This window comes from Nicotiana tabacum, chromosome 16 (genome assembly GCF_000715075.1).
Source record: "Nicotiana tabacum cultivar K326 chromosome 16, ASM71507v2, whole genome shotgun sequence".
Taxonomy (NCBI): Eukaryota; Viridiplantae; Streptophyta; class Magnoliopsida; order Solanales; family Solanaceae; genus Nicotiana; species Nicotiana tabacum.
The window spans coordinates 10,573,637-10,583,917 of NC_134095.1; the positions used below are offsets into that span (position 1 = coordinate 10,573,637).

Here is a 10,281-nt window from a genome sequence, read left to right on the forward strand (position 1 = left end):
TCTACGTCTACTGGTGAATTTTACATGACATTTAAAAAAATACAGAAAACTAATCGAACCGTGCCGATACCGAAGAGAAACTGACGTGATTGGGATGGTTTCGAAAAGTTTAATTTTGGTTATACATAATAGAATAACCAAAAAATGGGTATGGTATAAATTTTATAAAATAACCGACCGAACCGAAACATTGACACCTGTGCTCAAAGTCCCTCGTTGAATTCAAAACTGACGTGTCACTGTCACATGTAGAAATCTTTTTTGCTTCTCCAAATGTTGTAAATCCTGCAAAAAAATCAATCAATTATACTAGTACTATATACCAAACATTACATTAACGTTGTATTTCCTGTTCAGTGTCTTCTAAGGTAAGTTCATCTTGTCTTTACAGAAAAACCCTTTTGATTTCACACTGTAATTTTATTCTTCGTTGATTACTTACACGTTATGTACATGTATTCATTTACGTAAATACAGGTCAGACTGTATAGTATAACTAGTAAAATTTTAGACACAAATGGCGGTGTCGTTTTATTGGACTATGTCAAATGATTATAGCAGAAGCACATTCGGATCATATTAAAAAGAATATACTTTTTTTCAGCCAACTGTTCTTCAACTTAAAGTCTTGGCGGTTATTAGTTCTGAACTATGATTTCTTTTTTATTTTATATTTCTTTTTTGGTTTTCTTGATTTGGGACCCTAATCAGCTCAACACTGAATTTTGAGCTGGGTTCAGTTTCTGATGCCATTTATTACTGTTTTTTTGTTTGATTTGCTGGGTATTCAGCAAATTTTGTGTAATTGTTGTAGTGTATGTGTATCCCCTTTTAGTTTTTTCTTCTTTTTGTCTGCCTTTTTCCCAACAAAGACAGATTCTTTTCCTGATCAGTCTTTGAATTTTGATCAATTATTGTTCTTTGATCCTTTTTCTTGAAAATTCAAATAAGCCGGGGACAGTAAAGATTGGGGAAACTATTAAAAATTGGATCTTTATGGGAAATATTTGAAGAGTAATGGATGTGATGAGTGAAATGTAGCAATTGAGCTAAGAAACTACAATCTTGATGAATTGGGTTGTGATTTGTGATGTAGCAATAAGACTGTGTTAAGTGGGAGCTTTGGCAGATATTCATATTATTTAAAAAATGAATACTATGGGGAGGATAGGTAGCTACATTGGGAGAGGAGTAAGTAGTGTTTCTGGGACTTTCCATCCATTTGGTGGTGCTGTAGATATCATAGTGGTGGAGCAACCGGATGGGAGCTTTAAATCCTCTCCTTGGTATGTTCGATTTGGGAAGTTTCAGGGGGTTCTGAAGGCGAAAGAAAAGGTGGTTCATATAACTGTCAATGGCGTTGAAGCGGGATTTCATATGTATTTGGATAATAGAGGACAAGCTTTCTTTCTAAAGGAGCTGGATATAGAAGATGGAGGAGACTCTTTATTTTCTTCTTCATCCTCGGGCGAGGATACTGATGGGCAAACGAGTAGTAAGCGGTCAACAAAATCAAAGACTAGCAACTATGATGCTGTTGACTCTATTTCAATTACTCAGATTAATGTGAGCGGTGAGGATGTCTTGGTGAGGGCTAATTCCCGAAGACCTGGGATTTTAGGCAGGGTTTTTGGGAGGAAGTCAATGAAGAATGACAGGCCTCTCGAGGAAGACACTAATGCTAGTGTTATCAGGGCAGACTCGTTGGAGCGTGCTGAAATGGCAGCTGATCTGTTAGAAATGAAGTGGTCTACTAATCTTACCCCCAAGAGATACAGTAGAGATTACGCCACACGAATTTCTGTCGAAGATACATCAAAGGGTGTTAAAGATGAGGACTTGCAAATTAATGACACAAAAAGTGATAGTTTTCCATCACATGATAACATGTTAGACAATCTTGATTTCCGTGAGCCTGCTTGTGGGAAGGATGATGGTAATCAACTGAAATTTCAGGCTCTGGAGAAGTCTGTCAAGAAAGCTAGTAAACATGTGTTATTTTCAGCTTCTGAGAATGCTACAAGAGTGTCAACTGTTGTCCAAGGTGGCGAACATTATAGCCGTGAAGAAAGCTTAAAGAGTTCTAATGACGGTGGTGACCTAGGCATAGTTAATGCTGATCATGATGCCAAGGGTATTACATTTATATCTGAGGTTGCAAATCCCAGTTCACAAGTTGTGAACTCCGCTGAGCTTGAGAAACACGATTCTTTTGCAACTAACCATCTTTCAGAGGAGGAAAATGAAACTGCTGCGGTCCAATCTTTTTCCTATTGTGAAACTGAAGAGAACTCAACAGCAGTGCTAAATGTTTCAATTGAACAAGTTACTCAAAACTTGTGTGCTTCTCGTGATCTAGAAGCTTCTATGGATCCCCAAACACTTCTTAGTGTGAATGATTTAATGAACTCTCAACCAGAAGAGGATTTACTAGTTGAAAAGGATCCTTCAAATGTTCAAGGATTTGAAAAAAATGATAACTGTTTCAAGGATTCAACCAACAAAATCTGTGCAAACTCAACCACTCATTTTTTGGTCTGTGAGAACGGCTCATTGAATAGCTCTGCTGCGGAAGCAGATTTTGGGTGGATTTTGCCTATCTCTTCTTCAGAGGCTCTAGGTGATCCTCATGAATCCAGCGGCAGTTTGGTCCCACTTACTGTTCCTTCATCAGAAAGCTTGGAGGAAGAGCAGCTTCTCTTTGGTGACATTGATGACTGTGGTGACACGGTTGCCAGATATGCAGAGTCCATTTCGTCAGATAATAAGGAAAAAGACTATCTAGTCCCAAAGAATGAGTCTGGTCCTGCTCTAGAAAAGTCTATCCAATGTGATTCACTATTTGTTGCAGATGGAAGAAAACTCAAAACTGTATCAAGCAACATTGACATCCCTGTAGTAGTTCAGAATAACGAAGTAATGCGGATGAGCAGATCTCTACCCAATATGTGGTCTCATGATAATGATATGCCTTCTAACCACGAGGACCTAAACTCATCAATTGTACTACAGACAACAGAAGTTGCTGAGGTTGCAGAGGAGGTGCAAAATTTTTCAGCCACTCCAGAAATTGGTAAGAGAATATATAAATGTGCACCTTTTTTTATTATCATTTTGAAGCTTATTATAATGTTTTTTCTACTCTTTACTTGTGTACTCTGTGTATAGTTTGAGTTCCAGATAATTTTTCTCATTTCTCTGCTGAAACTGTGATTTTACCTCGAGACACTTGAAGTTTGTTTTTGTTTTAGACCGCCTGAGTGGTGTTATGCTTCTTTGCTGGACCAATAAATTAGGCAAGATAATTATTGACGAGTTTAAATGAATCTTTACAGAAAGAGATGCCAGATCCAATAATTTATCGAGTAGGAGCTGGAGATCGTGGTCTTTTCCTTTTAAGAGATCAAAAAGCCAGAAAAGTTCTGGCTCGTCCGCTGATGAAGATGTAAATTCTGATGCTAAAAGTATTTCAAATAACACAGGTGGTGACAGAGAAAAAGATGTGCCCAGGCCAAGGATTTCTAAGAAGAAAATAATGTTAACCACTCCAACATCTGAACAGCTGGCCACTTTGAATCTGAAGGAAGGGAAGAATATAATTGTATTCACGTTTTCGACTGCAATGCTGGGAACACAGCAGGTCAATTGCTTGGACTCTTTTTTCATCCCCCTTTTGTGTTTGAGCACATTCAAGAAACTTTACATCTGTCTTTCTATGTGCAAACGCTTCCAAGCTTATAATTTGTTTGAGATGCATACTTCACAGGTTGATGCACATATATATTTGTGGAGATGGGACTCAAAGATTGTAATATCTGATGTTGATGGAACAATTACTAGGTAATTGATTCATTTCTACTACAGATTTTTGAATGGATGCCTTGGTGTTTATTATTCAATATCTATTTGTACAGGTCAGATATGCCAACTTTTTTCTGTTACAAAAATCTGTCTTATCCTTCTATTTTCTGGATAAGTAGGAATCATCTTGTCCAATCATCAACTTTAGCAAGTACATTTTTTGCCGTAAGTTGCTTTCTACATGTAGTTAACTTTGTGATTCACTTCCATGTCCAACAATCTAAGCGTTGGATGTGATATGTTCTCAATTGATGAGCCTTAACATGATGCACCAGGAACTGTTGAAAATTCCAGAAGCCGAGCACCCACCCTGCCCCATAGATTATCATTAACCAAATTTAAAAATAGAGTTCAATTTATAATTTATTGTAGAGAAAAACATTCAAAAGTCAGATATGAAGTGGACGTTTTGGTACGAATGAGATTTTATCTTTTAAAAAGGGAACCTTCAAGAGGGAATTTGGACACCATATTTGGAAACTTCTTCCAAATTTTCCCTTAACTGTGTACCAAAATTGTTTTTGATTGGTAGTACAAAATTGTATTATAACTAGAAATCAATTCAAACTTCTGATAGAGAATCAATGCTGAGAAAACTGCTGAACATTCATGTAACAACACCCATACTTTACACCATCTGCCCTTGAAACATTCTACTGGAAGATAGAGATTATTTGGTGGTGCAACCTGAAGTGTATAGTTATCAGAAAGAAGGAAATGAAGGATGTAGTACTTCTTTATTGGACTCCAGTAGGGATGTAAATTTAGCTGAGTTCAAGCAAATAATTGATAAGTTTGGCGTGCCTCCTGACTTTTAGATCAGCTAGATTGAGCCGTAGGATTTTTTGGTTGAGATTCTATGTTATGTCTTTCCATCAAAACATGGAATAGCAACTGAAAAAAACTGTCATTTCTAGCAAATTTTCCATCCCTTATCTTTTGTTTCGTTCTGCCCTCACTTCTACTAATTCATAAGTGTTACTTTTCAAAAGGCGGAAAAATTACAACTCTTCTTGGTTGAGTCATTCTTTATCTGGAAATATCTATAAACTGAGACGATATATTGAAACAAGTGGAAGTTGGTTTACATTTTTCAACTTGTTCGATCAGATCTCTAGGGTCCAAACTTTGTTATGCTGGTTTTCTTTTCTCCTCTTCAAACTTCTGTTGGGTCCACTCTTTGGTTCCTTGGTGAACGAGAAGAGTAAACTTTTATCTGAGCTGGTTGATATATGACAAATACCATAAATGTTTTATATAACAAAGGTAATATCCCCTCCTTTTCCCTGTGCGTCTCTGATGTGATATTTTTCTCAATTAAACAGATCTGATGTTCTAGGTCAGTTCATGCCTTTGGTTGGGATGGACTGGTCACAGACAGGCGTTGCACATCTTTTTTCGGCTATCAAGGTCCGTATACTTCATTGTTTTCTCTTCTCCCCCTTTCTTGAGGTTTATTCAGACTAAGTGTGAGAAGGTATTCTGCTACTCCTGTAGTTCTGGCAAGTAATCTGTCATTAGATCCCGGATTTTACTTTAAGAATGTTCGTCTTATATATTGTGAATATGTTTTCTGCCCTCTTTCCTCTGTTTGCTCAGGCTCGAAATGTTTCTACACTTCTATGTAAATAAAACAATTTCTCACTCATTATAGGATAAGAGTGCATAATCACTAGACAATCCTCTATGCTGCAGGAGAATGGATATCATTTGCTTTTCCTAAGTGCACGTGCTATTTCACAGGCCTATCTCACTAGACAATTCCTGTTTAAGCTTATGCAGGTAGTTTGATGAAAAGAAAATTTGGGTTAAGTAATCACCTATTTTCTCCTCATCCACTAATTTGACTTCATTTTTTTTTTGTTGATAATTTCAGAATGGAAAGGGATTACCGGAAGGACCAGTTCTTACATCTCCTGATGGAATTTTCCCTTCTCTATTTCGAGAAGGTCACCCGTTATTCCTTTCTCTATATTGTGAAGAGTTTTTTTTTCTTTGCTCCAAACTATGCATCCCATTGAGTTGCAAATATTCCGTTTTCCATATTCTTATGAATCATGTTTATTAGAATTAAACAAGCCCATCCATTATCACCTGGGTAGACTAAAAATAAGACCATGTTGTACTTTCTATCCTTGTATAATTTTTATTGGAGATGCTGGTAGAGCATTGAAGTAGAAGTAAGCTGTTGTTGCTTACTGTTTGCTTTCTCTCCTCTTTGATGAGCATATTTGCACCGCAAACCCACTCTTGCTACCCCACGTTTCTGAAAAGCATTTCCTTACTGCCAGAGTGCTATCATTGCTGCTCCCACTTTTATATGATTTTTTATTTAAGTGCATTTAAAGAGGGAATATATTCAAGAAGCAACAACTATTTTATTGGAATTATCTACTCCAGTGAACATGATAATGATGCCTGAAAGTTATATGCTATCAATTTTTTTTTCTGATTTTTCTCGCACTTTTTTATGTCCTTTTATATTTCTTTAGTTGTTCTTGCGATTTTTAACTATCCTACCAATGACAATTACCTCTATGACTCTGCGATAAAATAGAAAGATAGTTGTTATTTCTGGCAAACGTGCCTCAAACTGTATTAGTAATAACGTGCATTTAGAATGCAAACGGCATTATTGGTTCAGTCGCTGCTGGTTTCATGCAAAACGTATTATTGGTTCACTGGCTGCTGTTTCATGTTTTTGCTACATCATGAACTTAAAATGTGAAAGAGGCTATTTTCTTCGGCATTGTAACTTTAACCTCCGTGCTTGCAGCATGTCTTGATTGAGTAACTAAATATTGAGTAATTCCTTCCAGAAACTAAAAATGCTCCAAATGTTGCTAATATTATGATTGAGAGATGCATCTACCCTTTTACCTTTTGCAGTGGTTAGAAGAGTTCCTCATGAATTCAAAATCGCTTGCTTAGAGGTCAGTTTCTTGATTCAGATTTTCTTCTTTTCTTAATAGAAATTTTAGCTTATTAAGTAAACGCAGTTTTGCACGTCTTCCAAAGCCACGAGGCTAGGGAGGCTTTCAGACTTTTTCTTCGATGATCTGCATTGGCTAGATTGGTTTTGTCTTTTTACTGAAATAAAGACGACTTAATTCTATGTTTAGTCCAATTTTTGTTTTTTCTAGCTTAAGGGAGTTTTAACATGTAAACATTATACAACCCTGAGTAAGAGAAATAGATGGGTATTTAGTGCTTTTGAATTTTGATGCACGAAGACTCACTGTTTACACTAGCAGATTTCCAAATGCTCAAAATGTCTAAACCAGCTGGTCGATACAATGAGATTTTGTCATTGTTTAACTGATCTTACTGCTGTTTAAGGTGATGAGAAATTGGTTGTTTGGTGTGCCGCGCTTAAAATATGGCTGTGCAGAAACATCAAAATGTGTTTAATGAAATAAATTGCAAGATGGATGTAATAGCTAACAAGAGAAAGCATGAAACTTTGGGAAACTTCTTTAACCATAAACGCAAGAAAGGTTTTCTTTCTTTTTCTTTCCCAGTATGTTGTTTTATTTTTCTGTTTATCATGGGTTTTTCTGTGGGAATAATAAAGTATGCAAATTCTTGAGGTCAAGGAGTGTCTAAATTACTGGCTTTGCAGAAGATATATTTACTAACTTTGAGCAATTTATCTTATATCTTATGGCAACAATTGCAGATTGATAACCTGTTAACTTTCAAGTTTGCAGGATGTAAAAGCATTGTTCCCTCCTGATAGGAATCCCTTTCCCTTCTATGCTGGTTTTGGAAACAGACACACGGATGAGATCAGCTACCTCAAGGTTGGAATACCTAAAGGGAAAATCTTTACCATCAATCCAAAGGTACGTACTGTTACTATCAATTGTTGCAGATAACTCTTAAAGAAAGTTTCTGATGACGTTTTTTTATAATCTACAGGGTCAAATTGTTGTAAATCACCACATAGATACTAAATCATATACCTCTCTTCATTGTCTTGTCAATGGCATGTTTCCAGCTATGTCCTCATGTGAGCAGGTTGGATTTTTCCCTTTTCGTATTTTTTATGAATGTTTATTAGCTGGTTAATCATGTGATAGAGTAAAGACAAGTATGTGATCTGTTCCTTCAATTTTTCTTCATCTGCAAAGAGACGTAGGATGTAATTAGATTTCTTGAAGTGGAGTAGAAGAGTCACTTTCGTCGTGATGTTCACTTTAACGACTCATCATCTTGTCTAGTCATGAACAACGTTTTCTTTATTTAGAGAGTTAAAACTTTTTCTAAAGATAGTAGGTTCAGACTTTAGAGTAGGTTCACTACACTCAAGTTCTCTCCCTCGTCTTCTGTGGAAGCTGAAACTTCTGGACTTGCCATCATTCTGTTTCAAAAGAATGTCTGTTGTGCAAGGTCCAGAAGCGAAGTAGCAGCCATTTGGTGTGCCCCTCTCTGCCTGCAGCGTTGTTGTAGTAGTGTTTTTTTTTGTTGCTGATTATTACTATTATCGAGGTTGGGATTGAGGCATAGTTATTGCATCATCGTTATCTTAGTTCTTTTGGATGACACCCACTTTTAAGTGTGTGCCCTTCTGGAACACTATCTATGGAAACGGGGTTGGACAAAATTCTGTTTCAATAATTGAACCAATCATAGAAAGTAAAAAGGTTAGACTTTAGGAATGTCCTTTTGGCTGGAAATTTTTTATGGCCAACATGAAAAGTCTAATAGTTAATGAATTGGAAGAGATACTTGGTTGTATCGTTTTGCAGGTCATGGAGCCTAATAGTGCTGAAATTTGAAATTTTATTTTAGAAAGTTAAAGCCACGTTACGGAGTAAAGAAAATTGAAGTAAAGAGCTTTGAACCTCAGTCCTTTTTGCTTGGCTGGACATGATTTTGTCATTGAACTTGAAAAATCATACTCAAATAAGGGATAACTAGCTTATCTCACTAAATAGTTGAGCTGGATAGCAAAAATACCAACATTTTCAGCTGAAGCTAAACTATTTTTTCAATGTAAATGTTTATCCCACACCACATTGGTTGAGGGAATAGGTTGTGTCCTTGTATGGTTTTGACAAATCTCGTCACACGATCTAGTTTTGCAGTTGAGTTAGGTTCGAGGTTAATTTTCTTAACATGATTTGACAACCAGACCCATCATTGTTGTAGTGTTTTCCAATGTTGTGGCCCTTCAATTTTGTTACTCATGTTCCAGATGTCTAGTGCTGGGTGTGCGGAGGTGTTACAGTCCCTGTTGAGGAAAGTTTTTGTTTTTTCTTTAGTTTGTAAATGTTAAATTAGATGGCAGCTTGTTGAAGACGTAATTAAGCAAATACTCTCTAACAGCTTGAGCTTTTGGATGAGATGGTCACACACTTCAATATAGTACCACGGTACGAGAGCAGACAGAGGTAAAGAGTTTTCACGTGTTTGGCCAATGATAAGGAATCAGGCCCGCACGTGAAGGAGCGTGTTAAAGACATAATTAAGTGAAAAAAGTGTGCTATCTCTAATAGCTTAAGCTTTTAGATCAGAAAGTCACACACAGTTCAACACAACTTAATCAGAGTGTTGCTTGATTGTATCCCGTATTCTTTGGTGCTATATGTGTTACCATGTAAATGCTTGCTTGATATACATCCAATGCCGACTGAAAAGCAAAACCTTACTCTTGCGCAACAATTTTCTGTTTTCTTCAGGAGGATTTTAATTCTTGGAATTTCTGGAGACTTCCACCTATTGATTGAAAATTAGCAGTCCATCCTAAACTATTTTTTGAGATTCAAGGGTGGTACTCCCACGGCCACGGAAAGATTCAGGTAACTATTGTTCAACCTTTAACTTAAAACTTGTTCTTGTTTCTAAGCTATAGCCTTGTCTGCATGCTAAAGATATCATTGCCAAAGACAGAACAACTGAAAGTACAGGATTTTGTTTGCCAAGACATAAGAGTAGATTCAGAACTCAATCTGTGGTCTAATGTATATGCTTTTACTTTTACTTTTTTTTTTTTTGCAGCAAAAGGCTAGAGTCCATAATATAAATAGCTAGCATGTGCTTGACTGAACACACAGACAAGCTCATTGTAACTGTATATTGCACATGGAAGTGACTAGATACTGTTATTTTATACACTCATCCTGGAGGAAGAAAATCGTATACTCAATCTTCCGATATTGTACTCATCAATTATAGACTTGCCGATTAGCTTGGCCATACATGTTTATACATAATTATGGGAGGAAAATACAAATAGGTTCCACGTTACTCCTCCTCCAGGACGAGTTGAACTTTGTAAATTGTTGTAGTATTATATGTTCTTGAGAAGGTGTAGATTTTGTAGTAGTTCAGTCATTTATAGAAACTTTAGCTTGTAATGAAGAAAATTGTTATGGCAAACTGTTATTTATATGAAAAGCTGTTTTTAGCCTGTGA

At 36.5% G+C, this 10,281-nt stretch overlaps 1 protein-coding gene across 1 annotated transcript; it reads left to right on the forward strand.

The window, feature by feature from the left end:
* Window positions 1-302: 302 nt before the first annotated feature.
* On the forward strand, window positions 303-10,281 carry LOC107772145 (phosphatidate phosphatase PAH2). The gene is made up of 11 exons (XM_016591631.2): window positions 303-3,073; window positions 3,336-3,640; window positions 3,767-3,840; window positions 5,187-5,271; window positions 5,557-5,643; window positions 5,738-5,810; window positions 6,751-6,794; window positions 7,572-7,706; window positions 7,783-7,881; window positions 9,546-9,665; window positions 9,865-10,281. Exons 1-10 carry the CDS (start codon window positions 1,150-1,152, stop codon window positions 9,591-9,593), a joined length of 2,874 nt encoding a protein of 957 aa, XP_016447117.1. The 5' UTR covers window positions 303-1,149; the 3' UTR covers window positions 9,594-9,665; window positions 9,865-10,281.

What these genes read in the sequence shown, in the direction of transcription:
- LOC107772145 (XM_016591631.2), top strand. Translation starts at nt 1,150, where the DNA reads ATGAATACTATGGGGAGGATAGGTAGCTACATTGGGAGAGGAGTAAGT. An exon ending in GTTGATGGAACAATTACTAG is followed by an intron (nt 3,841 to 5,186) that starts GTAATTGATTCA and finishes TCAATTAAACAG; the next exon opens with ATCTGATGTTCTAGGTCAGT. An exon ending in CTATGTCCTCATGTGAGCAG is followed by an intron (nt 7,882 to 9,545) that starts GTTGGATTTTTC and finishes TGTTTTCTTCAG; the next exon opens with GAGGATTTTAATTCTTGGAA.